The sequence below is a fragment of the Orycteropus afer genome, unplaced genomic scaffold (genome assembly GCF_000298275.1).
Source record: "Orycteropus afer afer isolate SDZICR_OR568_19922 unplaced genomic scaffold, OryAfe1.0 scaffold00015, whole genome shotgun sequence".
Lineage (NCBI taxonomy): Eukaryota > Metazoa > Chordata > Mammalia > Tubulidentata > Orycteropodidae > Orycteropus > Orycteropus afer.
This window is the reverse complement of record NW_006921602.1, coordinates 14,950,441-14,967,192: the sequence shown is the minus strand read 5'-3', so window position 1 is coordinate 14,967,192 and position 16,752 is coordinate 14,950,441. Positions and strand designations below refer to the sequence as shown.

The 16,752-nt window shown below is 44.2% G+C and overlaps 2 protein-coding genes across 2 annotated transcripts in view; one reads left to right on the top strand and one right to left on the bottom strand.

Moving 5' to 3' along the window:
• VPS13C (vacuolar protein sorting 13 homolog C) overlaps positions 1–7,135 on the bottom strand; it is a 252,418-nt gene extending 245,283 nt beyond the window's left edge. Inside the window, exon 1 of the mRNA XM_007958262.2 lies at positions 7,036–7,135. Within this exon, the coding sequence (XP_007956453.1) occupies positions 7,036–7,135 (100 nt within the window). The remainder of the gene's footprint in view (positions 1–7,035) is intronic.
• A 5,208-nt stretch (positions 7,136–12,343) lies between these two features.
• Positions 12,344–13,504, top strand: LOC103212226 (C2 calcium-dependent domain-containing protein 4A-like). The gene has a single exon (XM_007958233.1). The coding sequence runs from the start codon at positions 12,344–12,346 to the stop codon at positions 13,502–13,504; it is 1,161 nt and encodes a 386-aa protein (XP_007956424.1).
• The last annotated feature ends 3,248 nt before the right edge of the window (positions 13,505–16,752 follow it).

Sequence of the window (16,752 nt, the reverse complement as noted above, 5' to 3'; positions counted from 1 at the left end):
AGAAATTAAGGAAATTTGTTAAAACCAGACCAACCTTACAAGAGATGCTAAAGGGGAGTCCTCTGGACAGAGAAGCAACAACAGCCAACAACAACTGACAATTAACACACATGATGATATAACCCAGAAACCAACCCAGCTATGGAAGTATCCAAAGTAAATAAGCCTACAAGATTGTAAACAAGGAACCAGAGGCACAATTGACAAATGATGACAGCTACAAACCAAAAAGAGGGACAAAACTGTGTCGTTACATAACTTCTAGATGGGAGGGAAGTCAAGACAACTACAAGATAGAATGGACTGTTCTGTACTTGGAAAGAAAACTATAAATCACAGGGTAACCTCAAAGAAAAAGTATAAACCTTCATATCAAAAAAGAGGACCAACATAAATATTCAGCAAATACTGAAACAATAGCAATGAAGGAAGTGATAACATGATTCATATACAAAATGAGCTCAGTATCAAAAATTATATGGAACAAAGAGATCGACACCATGAAAAAGCACATAACAAAAATGACAGAAGAATGGATGACCAAACTATGGTACATACACATAATGGAATGCTATGCAGCACTAAAGAATAATGTAGAGTCTGTAAAACACTGCATAATATGGATGAACTTGGAGGAAATTATGCTGAGTGAAATAAATCAATCACAGAAAGACAAATATAGTATTAGTTCATTGTTGTGGAGGGTCAAGGAAAAGTTTATATATCGAGGCAAAGTTTGTTGGTTGCCAGTGGCAGGAGGGGAGGAAGGGAACACTGCAAAAAAAAAAAGAATGCATTGACCTATGTGACTTCGGTTTTATGTATTTCACTGTACTTAAATTATATTTCAATAAAATGCATTAAAAAAAGGTACATTATTCGACTACCATTTCTCACTATGCTAGGAAACTGACAATACAACTTATTTAATGAAGGAGCTCATACTGCTTTTACCTAATTCAAATCAAAGAAGCTTAAAGTTAGAAGAGGTGACCTGGTCTAATCCTCTCATTTATATATAGATAAGGAACAACTGGTCACTGGTCAGTGACTTGACAAAAGTCACACAGACGTGGAATTAGATTCCAGGTCTCCTCATTCCTTGTCCAGTATTTATTCCCCTTCCTTATGCTGCTCTGCCCCAACAATATCTGGCAGCTGATAGAGAAGGACCAGGGGTGGAGTGAGGGAAAGTACAATAACCAGCAGGGGCTCAGTCTGGCTTTCAGAGTTGCAAACTCTGAGGACACTCCACCTGCCTCCTATTCCTAGTCACTGTTGTCACTCCTTGCATCCAACACATCACAGCCTCTATGTATACTTCATCTGCCAAAGAGAAATGAGAGCAGCAGAGTTCAGAACTGAAAATTTTCTTGCTGACTTTCCACAGCAAATCACTAAAAACTAGACAAAGTTTCCACATTGCAGCAATACTACTTAAACCAAATTGCAAAAGATCTGGCATTTCAACATACCTTTTCAAATATATGTTACTCTTTAAACAATTATATCCTGGACACACCTCAAATAGCTAGGAGCTATGGATGTGATCTCCTGGTACCAGTTAGAGGAGAACAAAAACCTGGATAAACCTACCTACCTGCGTAGGCAGCAACATACCCACCAGGTAAGTTTCTGAACCTTTACAAACCTCTTACAAACTAGCTGGCAGGTAATATAAGTAATACAGGCATAAATGCAAATAAGTTTTTCTCTTTTTCCTTTAAGAAATTGATTTGAAAAATAAGAAATGTTTAGACATGTTATATTAATTCTACACAAAATCATCACACTATACCAAACCAAACTAAACTCACTGCCGTCAAGTCAGATCCAACTCATAGCGACCTGTCCTTGGGTTTCTGAAGCGGTATCACTACACAAGTAGATTGCCAACCTTCTGAGGAGTGGCTGGTGGGTTTGAACCGCCAGCCTTCTGGTTAGCAGTCAAACGCCTTAGGCACTATGCCCCCAGAGCTCCTTATAGAAAACCCTAAAGTCCACAGTTTAGAAGAAACACACACTGAAACAAAACTGGCTTCTTCCCATCACTCAACTCGATTTGTTTATCACCACCATTACTATTAGTATTATTAACAATTTAACCATTACAAAGGAAATTTTACAGTAATTATCTCACAAACACACTGGGTGTTATTTCTCCCATTTTACAGATCTGGAAACCGAGGTTTAAAGGATTATAATGTTTTGCTGAAGGTCCAATTGTTAGTAGATAATCAGAGTTTCATTTTCCCAAAAGAGAAAGAATTTGAGAAATCATTTTTTAAAATACATAGTAATTTCCTTTTCTTTGTTGGTTACCAGGGGTGGAGGAAAGGGGAGGTAATACTGCTAAATAGAGACAAATATTGATTGGGTGAAGAGAAGGGCAATGTACCAAATGTGAGCAATCAACACTGTGGCACTGAGGAAAAGGAAGCCATAGAGAGGTGCACGGGAGGTACAACAAAAAAGATGAACCCTTTTGCACGTACAGTACCGCGTAGTCAGTGATGGCAAACACTGATCTATGGGTGGACAGGTGGGTGGACAAGCTGAACTATTAGGTATGTCTATGCAGGGGGGAATGTGTCCATGACCACGTACGGGGTTGGCAGACAATGTTTCTACAAGGGTATTTGTATGTTCTGTAAATATTTCCAGGTATATAGTAGAGCTGACAAGGGACAAGTCTGTAGTCACTTCTTGGCCACAGCCAGCTACCAAGAGGGAGCACATAGTTGGACCTTTAGACTCGGGATCATGGTCACAGGGGACATCAAGTTCAATAGGCATAACATACTACACAAAAACATTGTTATACATACTACTTTGGCAAATAGCAACTGGGATCTTAAAAGCTTGCAAGCAGCCATCTAGATGCAACAATTGGTCTCTCCTCATCCAGAACAAACAAGAATGAAGAAAATCAAAGACACATGGAGACAATTAGTCCAAGCGACTGGTGCACCATGTTATCCTCAGCTTATAGAATATGACACTAGAAGAACTAGATGGTACCCGGCTACCAATGTCAAGTACTCAGAGGGGATCTATGCAGGAGATCCTGGATAGAGAAGGAGAACAATGTGCAACAAAACTCAAAGCATTTGGGGGGAAGAAAAAAAAAATAAAAAAAGGTTTACTAGTCTGATAGAGGGAGCTCTGGTAGCGTAGTGCCTAAGGCACTTGACTGCTCACCAGAAGGCTGGCGGTTCAAACCCACCAGCCACTCCTCAGAAGGAAGATGGGGCAATCTACTTCCGTAGTGATACTGCCTCAGAAACCCAAGGAGGGGTCGCTATGAGTCAGGTGCGACTCTACGGCACATAACAACAACAACAATTTTTATGTGGGGACTGCCCTGAACATTACAGGTTGTTCAGCAATATCCTTGGCCTCTACCCAAGAGATGCAAGCAGCAACCTCTCAAATATATCCAGCAATAACTAAATATCACCCCTAGCTAAAAACCACTGCCTTGTTGTTAGGTGCTGTCAAGTCAGTTCCAACTTCATAGCAATCCTACGTAAAAGAGAATGCAGCATTGCCCAGTCCTGCACCATCTTCACAACTCCTGCTGTGTTTGAGCCCCCTGTTGCAGCCCCTGTGTCAATCCATTTTGATGAAGGTCTTCCTCTTTTTCATTGACCCTCTACTTTACCAAACATGATGTCCTTCTCCAGGGACTGGTCCCTCCTGATAACATGTCCAAAGCATATGGGATGAAGTCTTGCCATCCTCACTTCTAAGGAGCTTTCTGGCTGTACTTCGTCCAAGACTGATTTGTTAGTTCTTGTGGTAGACCATGGCATAGTGTATCTACTTAGTGTATCACTTCTTTTCAAAGAATAGCAAGCAAGAGTCACTATGCAAAATTTACATAAAGTATTCCATTTCTCAAAACTTGAAAATTCAACTAGAAAAAAAAATTAAAAATAACTGAAAAGCCCAAGCTCAGTGAAAATGTAAACCTTATTTTCTAAAGCAAGTAATTTTCAAGTAAGAATGTCAACATCACTGATGTCATCAATATAATTCAGGTATTTTATTAATATTCCTACTCATTCACTATAAGGAGCTCTGATGGCATAGTGGGTAAGGCATTTGGCTGTTAACCAGAAGGTTGATGGTTCAAACTCACCAACTGTTCTGTGGGAGGAAGATGAGGCAATCTTCTTCTGTAAAGATTTATAGCCTTAGAAACCCAATGCCGGCTACTCTGAGTCAGAATCAACTCGATGGCAGTGGGTTTGGTTTTTTGGTTTGTTTACCATAAAAAGTTTAAGACAGATTTCTTCAACAATATTTTCAAAGAACAAAAATAGTCAACTAATATTTTTGCCTCCTACTCCTCGGAAGAAAGGTTGGGCAATCTACTTCCGTAGTGATACTGCCTCAAGAAACCCAAGGAGGGGTCGCTATGAGTCGGGTTTGACTTGACGGCAGTGAGTATTCCATTAGGAAGTCTAGAATTCAAAAGACACTACATATTGAGCAATAATCATAAAAGCTCATGACTTCTACCTTCCTTTATGAAAACCACAAAAATGAAAACCTATAAAACTGAACAGAAGCACAGCAACGACCTGATAAAGCTGAGGGAATCCCTGATCGAACTTTCTCTGCATACAATTCATGAAATAAATGGGTTTATTTGCTTGAGCCTACAATAAACTTGATGTTAGCTACTGGCAGAATACATTATCCTAAAAAAAAAGAGAAAATGTTAATTTCATCTTGTAACATTGCTCTTACAAAATGAAAGGAAACAAAGTCTACTTAACTACATTTCACCAAAAATGAGGAAGAAAATGACATAAAATTATGGCATTTGAATGTCATTTATGAACAAAGTAAAAATCCTCAAGTAGTGTACTTTCCAATTTCATAGTGGAAAAAAAATTCACAATTACAATCACAGAGTTTTTATACTAGCAGTCACCCTAGATGTTTGTTACCCAGCCCAACCCCTAATTTTAAAGATGAAGTAAAGAAGAATGATATTTGGTGGGAAGGAATCTTCCACTGTCTCCATATACCATTTGTTTAATAATAATAAGTCTATGGTTAATAGCACACAATGTTTTAATGTTAAAATTTGAGTAGTGGTGACATGGGAATATTATATTATCCATATGATACAAGGAGCTCTGGTGGTATAGGGCCTAAGGCATTTGACTCCTAACCAGAAGGTTGGTGGTTCAAACCCACCAGCCATTCCGTGGAAGGAAGACTGGGCAATCTACTTACATAAAGAGTTACTGCCTCAGAAACCAAAAGAGGGTTGCTATAAGCTGGAATTTTTTTTTTTTTTGTATATGATAAAAAGTTTCCATATTTGGTTACTATTTCTACTAAACTTCTTTTAAATAAAGCTGGAATTAAAATGACGAAACTAAGGCCCAATAAAATAAATGGCTTGCACAATACAACACACCACTAAGATTAGAATACAGGTTTCCTAAATGTTAAGCCAATGCTTTTCAAGATTTCAATAATGTTTTCAGAACTAGAAAGAGTAATTTGTTATTATTAGACAGTATTCAGACTGGGCAGTATTTCATTCTGTTGTACAAAGGATCACTATGAATCAGAACCAACTCTAGGACACCTAGCAATTCTAAAGAAACACCTGAGCTTTGCAGAAGACACTCAATATTTGAAAAATTAAATGTCTCTTTTTTTAGGTGTCTTTCATTTGCATTATACTTACTGTGGTGGGGAGAGGGCATAAATAAAATATATATTGTTGGGTAAGCCACACTGAACCAAGCAAAAGATCCAAACCAAAACCAAACCCACCACCAAACTCAATGCCGTTCAGGTTCAGATGATTGGACTCATAGCCACCGCTCCTTGGGTTTCCGAGGCAGGATCTCTATGGAAGTAGATTACCCAATCTTCCTTCTGAGGAGTGGCTGGTGGGTTTGAACTGTCAGCCTTCTGGTTAGCAGTCAAATGCCTTAGGCACTACACCACCAGAGCTCCCAGTGACCCTATGGGACAGAGTAAAACTTCTCCAAAGGGTTTCCAAGGCTGTAAATCTTTACAGAAGCAGAATGCCTCATCTTTCTCCCTCTGATTGACTGCAGGGTTCTATCCCTCCACCTACTGATTAGCAGCCAAATGCGTTGAACACCGTGTGACCAGACTGGGTGCTTACACAACTTGTTATCTACTTGTATACACTTAACCCCTAGGATAAAAAACCTTGAGTCAATTTCTGGGCATGCAACCAAGCAGGCACCTAATTAATGAAGATGCTGGTCGTGGGGTCGTGGCTTGAATTACTCTCCTTCTCTCTAAAACAAAACATAAAGTCCTCTTCATATTGAAGGGAAAATAAATACTAAGGGAAGATTTTATCAGAAGGTGGTAAGACTTAAGAGTAAAAATACCTACCACTAACATGCCTTCTTAAAGATCTCTGGATAACTTCCCCAAACTCTGCAAGCCTAAAGAGAAGTCAGTTCCTGCTTGCTGTAAAATGCTAGATGAGATAACTGCAAAACTCAATTTTTCCTTTTCTTTGATGCCACTTTATCGGAGTCCGTAAGACCTCGACAAGTAATCCTCCTGCCACGCGATCACGGAATGCGGAAATATATATAAACACATATACATATGTGTGTGTGTGCATGTATGTATGTACTTATATAGATAGTTTTTTTGTTTTGTTTTGTTTTTTTAATGCTGTGGAGCAGACGGGGTCACGATGGAAGCAGGAGAGAACCCCGAGGTGGGCAGGGGGCAAAGAAGGGCAGGAGCTTCGGCCTCTGTGACTCGAGCAGTGCCAGCGCGAACCCGCCCCATCTCCCACCTTCACTTGGGATCCCAGGCGTGGGACGACAGAGCCTGATAGAGGCCTCCCGGCGCCAGGCACCTGCCACACCAGGACCGGCCCCCACCAGTACCCGTCCCCGAAGGCGGAGTCTCGGGCGGAGCAGGGCCCAGGAAGAAGCCCCGGTGTGCAAAAGCCAGTGGCGTCGGCCCCTCATTCCCCAGAGCACACCAGCCGCGACCCTCGCTTACCGCCCCAAATCCCCAGTTTCAGCTGGGACTTGTTCAGGTTCTCCACATAGTCCCCCAGGAAGCGGTTCAGCAGGTCCGCGACCACCGACTCCAGCACCATCGTGGGGCTGAGGCAATGTGAGAGGGAGGAGACGGAACAGCCAGGCGCAGCTGAGGGCGGTGACCCACGCCGCCTATGACAGCCCCTCGGGCGCCGGCCCGCCCCGCGCTGCGCGCGTGACCCCGCCTGTGCGCAGGCGCGCCACCGCCGCTGCCACCGCCTCTGGGAAGGGTGGGCGAGCTGAGCATCCATGCTGTTTTTTCGTGGCCGCCACAACCCGCGGCCGGAAGAAGGAAAAAAGACTTTGAAAAAAGAAAAAAGGAAGCATAGGATTTCCTGACTTGACCGAAAGCGGATCCGCGGTACTTGATTCCAAGCCCACCGTGCCTCAGCGCGGAGCTTTCTAGGTCTCCAGACCTCTCTGAGCGTCTCCTAAGCAATCACCCCTTCCCTTGTGGGTAAGAAGGGGAAGAGGAGACACTATATCCTTGTCCTACTACACATCACCTCTGCCTGGAACAAGGTTTCCGCTTCTTTTTGCTCCCTGAAAACACGCTTTACTAATTTCAAAGTGGGAGGAGGGAGGGACAGGACTGCATCATAAGGTGGAAGGTAGAATAGGAATTGTTGAAAGCTTATTAATGTCTCTCTTCTGTGCTTGATTCACTCATAGTTACAGGCCACTCATCTTCCTAGTTATTTATTTCATTAAGGAAATAAAGAACAAAAACTTACTGTGTCTTTTACTTTTAAATATGGGTGAAACAAACCAAACTCAACTGCCGTAGAGTCGGATGCGACTCATGGCTACCCCTCCGGTTTCTGAGGCGGTATCACTACGGAAGTAGATTACCAAATCTTCCTTCTGAAGAGTGGCTGGTGGCTTTGAACTGCCCACCTTCTGGTTATAAGTCAAATGCCTTAGGCTCTACGCTGGTTATTTATCACTTTGTTCCCTGTTATTATTCACGGGGCAAATAGGAAGGACCAGTGCTAGAGAAGGACATTACGCTTAATAAAGTAGTGTAGTTAGGTGTCTTTATTAGGTTAGGTGTTGGTGTTGTTAGGTGTTGTTATCCATCTGCAGGGCCCGGCCCCTTCTGATAACATGACCAAAGTACTTCAGTCAGAGTCTGGCTAACTCTGGTGACAGTGTGAAGAATGGATTGGTGAAGGGAAAAACAAGGCCAAGCGAGCAGTTAGAAGGTGATTGGATGGTGCAAGTGAGGTATAAAGAATATTTAGGAAATACAGCAAATGCAGAATAGAAAGGTTTGGCTGTTAATTGCCTATCAGTGATGGAGAGGAATTCAAAGTGTCCTGATTGCATGGTTAGTGTTCCTGCCCTTCCTTCATACTCTAGCAGTGTTGAATGAGATGGGTAAGTCATAACACCAGCATTTTAATGGTTATATATGTTCTTCTTGCTTTCCTTGACACCCACACCCATATATGTATACAGACAGAGCATTGAAATGTTGAGGCTCCTACTTGTAAGAACACCTCAGCAGAGCTCCAAACTGCCACGGTCTTCCTCTGAGGAGATGCGTGTGTTCCAGGCACGTGGCCTGGTCCTGTTACACCCTCCTCACAGGAACTAGATGGCTCATGCTTTTGAGAAAAGTAAAACACAAGGTTTAATGTGGTCACAGGGGACCAGCCATGCCCCAGAAGAAAGCACATCTCTGCTGTTTTAAAAAAATCTGGCACAGGAAATGCTTTGAGGTATTATTGAAGAAGGTGCATTGTTAATAAAAACAAAGCAAATCTACTTCACTTGACCTGACAGAGAAGTGTTTTCAGTGGAGTCCATGTGTGAATCAGCTACGCCCTGGTCAAGTTAACCTATGTAACAACAACAATAATCAATTAGTAAGCACTCCTTGTGTTGCAGCCATTTTCATGCCTATCTTTTTAACACAAAAACCCTGTATGGTAGATTTTTTTTTCCCCTCATAAGTTGAGCTCAGAAAGGTTAATTAACATAGTTTTGTAGCTATAAAGTTGTGTAACAGACTTGCAACCAGGATCGATTCACTCCAAAGTGTCTATGTCTTCACCCTTAAATCATTTCTCTTGCCCTGGTGCACACTGTACCACAGGTTAAAAAATCCAGCCAGCCTTTTAGACAGGGAGCTCTGATCTGAACTCCTCACCATTTTAACCTATTGCTCTCTCAGCTCTCACTCACACAGCATCACAGTATTTTGTCCCCTGAAAAGAGCTGAGTCAAACCAAATGCACATGACCCTTATAATCACTTGGTAGTCTGTCCAGGTTGGAGGTGGTATAAAGACAAAGAAGTAGCTAATCGAGCTACTTTGGTCATGTTGTTAGAAGAGACCATTCCCTGGAGATGGATGTCATGCTTGGTAAAGTGGAGGTCAGCAAAGAAGAGGAAGACCCTCAACGAGATGGATTGACACAGTGGCCGCAACAGTGGGCTCAGGTACAGCAAGCATTGTGAGCTGGCACAGGACCGGGCTGTGTTTTGTTCTGTTGTACACAGGGTCACTATGAGTCAGAGCTGACTCAGTGGCACCTAACAGCAACAACAACAATCAAGCCTATCAACCCCACACCCATAAAAAAAATGTATAATGTGCTCAATAAAGTCTCTTCAAGCATAGCAACAATTGTGAGGATGGCAGAGGACCCGGCAGTGCTTCATTCTGTTGTATATAGGGTTGCTGTGAGCTGGAACTGACTTGATGGCATCGAACAACAACAGTGATATTCCAGGCAAAGTGCTAAGTAGTTTTCATTGTTAATTGCATTAAACCTTACCCCGTAACTCACTTACACTAATTAACTCAACTCACTGCCATTGAGCCAGATCCAACTCATAACAACCCCCCTTGGTTTTCCAAGGCGGTATCACTACGGAAGTAGGCTGCCCAACTTCCTATACTCAGTAGGTATTATTTTCTCCATTTTCCATCACTATATAACCTTTGGTAAGTTATTTTACCTCTGAAACTCAAGTTTTTCATCTATAAAATGGGGATATTCACACATTGCAAGGTTTCTGTGACAATTCTGGATACTATGTGAAAACCATGAAGTGTAGTATCTGTATGTATGTATCCTACACACAAAATGTACATTATCTAGAAGTCACTTTTGTATAGATTCAATTTAATCTGTTGGACATTATTTGGAAAAGCAATTAATTTGCAAGGCAAAAAGATCACACACCTCAACATGGGACAAAACTCAGACCTCTTTCAACCTGAGCACTGCCGAAGAATGAGCACAGGTCACTTGTTTCAAAAGGAAGAAAAGGGGTCTCTCAGGTGGGCACAGCCTAGGAAGGCCAGATTTGTTCAGGGTTCCTGCAAACTATGATTTCAATAGCCCAGATGTATAAAAACAAAAAAAACAAACCCACTGCCATCAAGTTGATTCCAACTCATAGCGACTCCTATTGAGTTTGCAAGGCTATAAATCTTTACAGAAATAGATTGCCTCATCTTCCTTCCACGGAGAAGTTGGTGAGTTTGAACCTCTGACTTATTGGTTAGCAACCCAATGCCTTACCCACTACACCACCAGAACTGCTTAGACCAGATGTTTACAGGAATATGTTTTCCCAATTAAATCAGGTCACTTGGCTTAAGAAGTGTGCTGTGATTTTTTTCATTGAGGTGTTCCAAAAACCAAATCAAACCCACTGCTGTGGAGTTGATTCCAACTCACAGTGACCCCCACTGGGTTTCTGAGGTGGTAAATCTTTACAGAAATAAACTGCCCAGTCTTGCTTCTGTGGAGTGGCTGGTGGGTTTGAACCACCAAGCTTCTGGTTAGCAGTCATACATGCCTTAGGCACTGTACTAAGGAGCTCTAATCTTTTTCTTAATTGTAAACATATACATAATATTTGCCAATTCAACATTTTCCAAGTGTACAACTTAGTGTCATCAACTACATTAATCATGTGCAACCATCACCTGTAATCATTGTCAAATTTCCCATTATCATAAAAACTCACTGCTCCCCCTAAAGTACCATTAAAAAAAAAAAAGAAAAAAAAAAAAAACACCTCACTGCCAGTTGAGTCGAAACCTACTCATAGCGATCCCTCCTTGGGTTTCTGAGGCGCTATCGCTACGGAGGTAGATTGCCCAGATTTTTGTACATGTGAATGCATCCCTATGACCCCACCTTTCAGCACCTGATAAGGTTTCCCCAGATGTAGAGGTAATTTATAATCAACAAAGAAACAACAGCTAAAACCAGAGCTGGAAACTGTAAAGTAAGCAAGGAACTTTGAAAGTCGGCAATAGAAAGGCTGGATTTGGAGAAGGGTGTTAGGTAAGACAGACAAACCTGAATTTTGTCTTCACCATTTTAATAGTAGGTGTCCAGTGCTTCTGTGCTTTCACATTCGTCATGTCTTTCCATCCTCCCAATGACTGTGTATTGCAGTCAAGACTTAACACTCATTTGTTCGGAGTTTTCGAAGAGAATACCCCAGCCAAAGCAAGAGAAAGAACCTGCTCCCCAGAACTAGCTCAGCAGTTCCAGCCACGTGGCAGCGGGGGAGAGGGAGAGCGCGCGGGGGCGGGGGGGGTGCAGGTTACCTGGCAGCGCCTTGCCTGCGGACTCATTGGCTGACGCTCCCGGCTGCAGGTATAAAGGTTCAGAGCCGTGGTCTACCCTGCCGCGCTCACTTTGAACCTGCGCACCTCTGCCTATCTGTGCCCTAGATATAAAAGGGTTGGGACCGATTGGACGCCAAACCCCAGGTACATTTGGAGGGCCCAGTCGGCTTGCTTAAATTCCGGGTGTCTCGTCTGAGGTTTGTGCCTAAAGGAGGGCAGCAAGCCGCATTTCTTGGCATAATAATTATTTTAAATCTCGCTGAGGGCTAGAGTGCAACAGACTAAGGATCCAGTGAACAATGCAAAGCCCTTGGCTCGGTAGATAGTGCCACCAAAGTTAGCGGCCAACATTGTAAGAATCTCTGTTTTAGGCTATCTAGGGTAGACTGAGGTTAAAGCAATAAGCGTCAAAGTGTACAGGACAACGGAGTGGAGACGGGGCAGGAGAAGAACGATTGATTTTAAATCACTGGAAAATAGTGAGCAATAGGGGCGCACGGTGCAGTTTGCCTCGTCCCAGGAAAAAGCAGGATGAAACACTGCGAAAAGAGGAAAGGGTACAGGAACTATCGCGCCACGCGGGGCTCACGCTGATGATCGGTGTGCGTTTATGCGTTTCAGGCCAACCAGCGGAGGGTCCCCCCCGTCCAGCATCTGTCATCTGATGTGGTGCCTGGAGCAGCTCCGCCTGAGTCCCGAGTGTCTCCTGGCGCGTGGAGTCGGGCTTCTCCGGGGTCGGTCCTGTGAATCCACCGCCGTCGCGTCCGCCGCTTTCGCCAATGTGCTCACCCCGGACCGCATCCCCGAGTTCTGCATCCCGCCGCTACTGGTGCCCGGCCCGAGGCAGGCAGCGCACCAAAACTCCTGGGGCGAAGATTCGAGGACAGATGAGGCCGCAGGCCGCACAGACTGGGACCCGCTCTCGCAGGCTGCGCTCTCGCTACCGCACCTGCCCCGCGAGCGCACAGCCTACGGCTTCTGCGCGCTGCTGGAAAGCCCGCACACCCGCCGCAAGGAGTCGCTCTTTCTCGGGGACCCGGGCGCTGCCGCGCTCCAATGGCCGCCCTCAGCCCGGTCCGCGCCACGCCCCCGGGCGCATACCTACAGCAGCCGCGACGGCGGAGACTGCCCCCGAGCCTCCCAGGGTCTTCCGCGAGCCCAGAGCGGAGCCTTCGTCGCCACCCCCGCCGCCTCCAGCAGTCCCCACACGCTGTGGGACACGCTAGTCCCGCGGCCCCGGGGCCACTGCCTCCTGCGCGCCCCCGACGGGCTGCTGAGCCGCGCGCCGCGGGCCCGAAGGAGTCGAGGCCTGGCCCGAGCCCATTCCATCTCCAGCGGGGAAGAGGACGAGGAGTGCAGCGTCACCTCGGGGCTCTCAGCCTATGACCTATCACCGTTCCCGACGCCGACGCCGCCCCCAGTTCCGCGGCCAGAGTGCCTGGAAGCCGAGAGCACCGTGACTCTAGACCACTCCGGCGGCGTCTTGCGCCTGGCGGCAGAGTACTGCCCGGGCAGCGGGCACCTCCGCATCCGGCTGCTACGCACCGAGGGCCTGGCCCGAGGAGCTGCCGAGCCACGCGCCGTCCGCTGCCGTATTAGTTTTGTCCTGCGGCCGCCAGGGAAGACGCGCAAGCCGCGCAGAGCAGTGGTCCGGCGAAGCTGCAACCCGGTGTTTGACCAGGACTTCTGCTTCGACGGGCTTACGGAGGACGAGGTGCGCTGCATGGCCGTGCGCTTCAAGGTCGAGAACAAGGGCCGGTGGCTGGAGCGGGGCCGCCTTCTGGGCCAGGGCGAGCTACTGCTGGGCTCTCTCTTGCTCCTCTGAAGAGACCCTTGTGCTCTGACCGCTGCTTTGTACAAAATAAACTTTTTTTCCCTCCTACTCAAGTCTTATTTTTATTCGGTCCCATGTTGGCAGAGCTGATGATAGTGAGTTAATTAACAGAGTAACCAGAAACTAAATCCACTGTCACTGAGTTGATTCTGACAGGTAACGACCCCCCATTGGATTTCCAAGGCCACAAATCTTTACAGAAACAGACTGACTCATGTTTCTTCCACAGGGTGTGTGGTGTGTTAGAACCACTAACCTTTCCACTAACAGGGAGGTGCTTTAACCATTACACCACCAGAGATCCTTTGGCCTAGGGTAATAATAATAGATTTGAAGGTTGGGCAATCTACTTGCGTAGTGATACGGCCTCGGAAACCCATGGAAACCCATGGACGGGTCACTATGAGTTACATCTGACTCTACAGCAGTGAGTTTGGTTTCTTTTGCTTTTATGTTTTAAAGAATGTTTTTCCTTCATTCCTCACACTGCCAGCCAGGTGTATTTTCTTCTTTCTTAGGCACATCAGAGGAAGATATGTCTCAAATGAGCATTGTAAATACTTAAATTTATGTGTATGGTATGGTATTAAATATGCCTACATTGTCAATCTGGATTCAGCAATGCTGAATGAGCTGCTTTCATGAAACTTGTTGACAGCTTTATCCATTTTGTTCTTGTTAGGTGCCATGGAGTCGCCTGCGACTCATAGAGACCCTAAGCACAACAGAACTAAACACTGCCCCAACCTGTGGCAGCCCCACAATCCTTGCTATACCTGAGCCCATCATTGGCTTTATGCATTGGTATTCATGAACAGTGCTCTTCAGGAAATAGTTCCAGTCACAACTCAGGCTTAAACTGGAAATGGATTGTTGTGGTGGGTATTTATTTACAGTGATGATCATGGAACAAACATGAAAAATCACTGTGAACTCTCTCAAAACCAACAACAACCAAAGCTTACAACGGTTGATCAAGCAAATGGTAACATAACAGCAGTAGTTAGGATCTATCATGTACTTTTCCGTTAAACTCGTCATTTCAATAGCTTTCAAGCCACGGTTTTTTTTTTTTTTTTGTACCAAGTTCTTCATGATTTTAGAATTTTGGTAGGGTGACTACTGAGTTCACATATATAGTATTTTAAAAGGAAAATAAATGGAGAGTGTAAACATCCTGGCTAAGAACAATATCATAGTGGATTTTCATTTTTCTGGCCCTTAAAAACAGATTACACTGATGGCTTAAAAAGCAAGGGCTTATTCCAGAAAAGGTTGCAGTCACGATTGTCATTAGGTTGTGTAAAAGTAATGGGAAAGGAAATGTCAATTTCAAAAGCAGATTTTCCCAAGACAGTAAATAGTTGAATATCAGGAGCCAAATTTGGTGTGCGCTTAATGTGTTTCAGGCTAACCAGTGGAGGGTCCCTCCCCCCCGCCCCCTCCATCTAACATCTGTCTCTGATTTGGTGCCTGGAACAGCTCTGACTAGGTCCCAAGCAGCTACTGCAGAGTGGGGTCAGGCTCCTCCTGAGTTGGGAGACCCAAGAGAAAGGGGCAGGAGGGCAAGCTAGGCCCCAAGCCCCCTAGAGCCAGGAAAGGGAGGGACCAGGAGCAGCCAGGGACCACAGGGAGGCAGGTTTCAGGCAGGAATTAAGTAAGAGGAGGGTGCAGAGGTTTGGAACAGCTAAGGAAGGCAAACTTGCCTGTCAGTTTGTCATCCTGTGAGGCTTGTACATTGCTGTGAGGCTTGAGGCTGTGCCAATGGTGTTTCAGATGCCAGCATTGTTGCACATGGTGCGCAGGTTTCAGCACAGCTTGCAGACTAAAACAGACTAGGAAGGAGGAAGAGGCCATCCACTTCTCAAAAATTGGCCAGGGAAAACCTTATGAATAGCAGAGAAACATTGTCTGATACATTACTAGGCAACTTTATGAATAGCTTGGAAACATTGTCCAACACAGTGCAAGAAGAGTAACCCCTTGGGTTGGAAGGTACTAAAAATAGAACTGGGAAAGAGCTTCCTCATTAGAGTAGAACCAACCTTAATGATATGGATAAAGTAAGTCTTTCAGGACCTCAATGTGCTGATGTGGCATGACTCAAATTGAGGAGAAACAGCTGCAAACATCCATTAATAATTGGAACATGGAATGTACTAAGTATGAATCTAGGAAAATTGGAAGTTGTCAAAAATGAAATATAACGCATAAAGATTGATATCCTAGGTGTTAGTGAGCTGAAATGGACCAGTTTTGGCTATTTTGAATCAGACAACTATATGATCTACTATGCTGGGAATGACAAATTGAAGAGGAATGGCATGGCATTCATCATCACAAAAGATGTTTCAAGATCTGTCCTGAAGTACAATGCTGTCAGTGATAGGATAATATCCATATGTCTACAAGGAAGACCAGTTAATACAACTATTATTCAAATTTATGCACCAACCACGAAAGCAAAAGATGAGGAAATTAAAGATTTTTATCAACTTCTGCCGTCTTAAATTGACCAAACATGCAATCAAGATGTGTTGCTTATCACTGATGATTGGAATGGAAACAAAGAAGAATCACCGATAGTTGGAAAATTTGGCCTCGGTGACAGAAATAATGCTGGAGATCGCATGATAGAATTTTGCAAGACCAATGACTTATTCATTGCAAACACCTTTTTTCAACAACACAAACAATGGCTATATATATGAACTTCGCCAGACAGAGTACACAGGAATCAGATTGACTACTTCTGTGGCAAGAGGCTATGGAAAAGCTCAGTATCTTCAGCTAAAACCAGGCCAGGAGCTTATTGTGGAACAAACCATCAACTGCTCATATGCAAGTTCAACTTGAAGTTAAAGACAATTAAAACTAGTCCATGAGAGCCAAAATATGATCTTGAATATATCCCTTTAGAGACCATCTAAAGAATAGATTTGATGCATTGAACACCAATGACCGAAAACCAGAAGAATTGTGGGATGATGTCAAGAACATCATCCATGAAGAAAGCTAGAGGTCTCTAAAAAGATGAGAAAAGAAGAAAAGACCAAAATGGATGACAGAAGAGACTCTCAAACTTGCCCTTGAGTGGAGAGTAACTAAAGCAAATGGAAGAAATGACAAGATAAAAGAGCTGAACAGAAGATTTCAAAGAGCAGCTTGAGAAGACAAAGACAATTACTATAATGAAATGTGCAAAGACCTGGAGCCTGAAAACCAAAAGGGAAGAACAC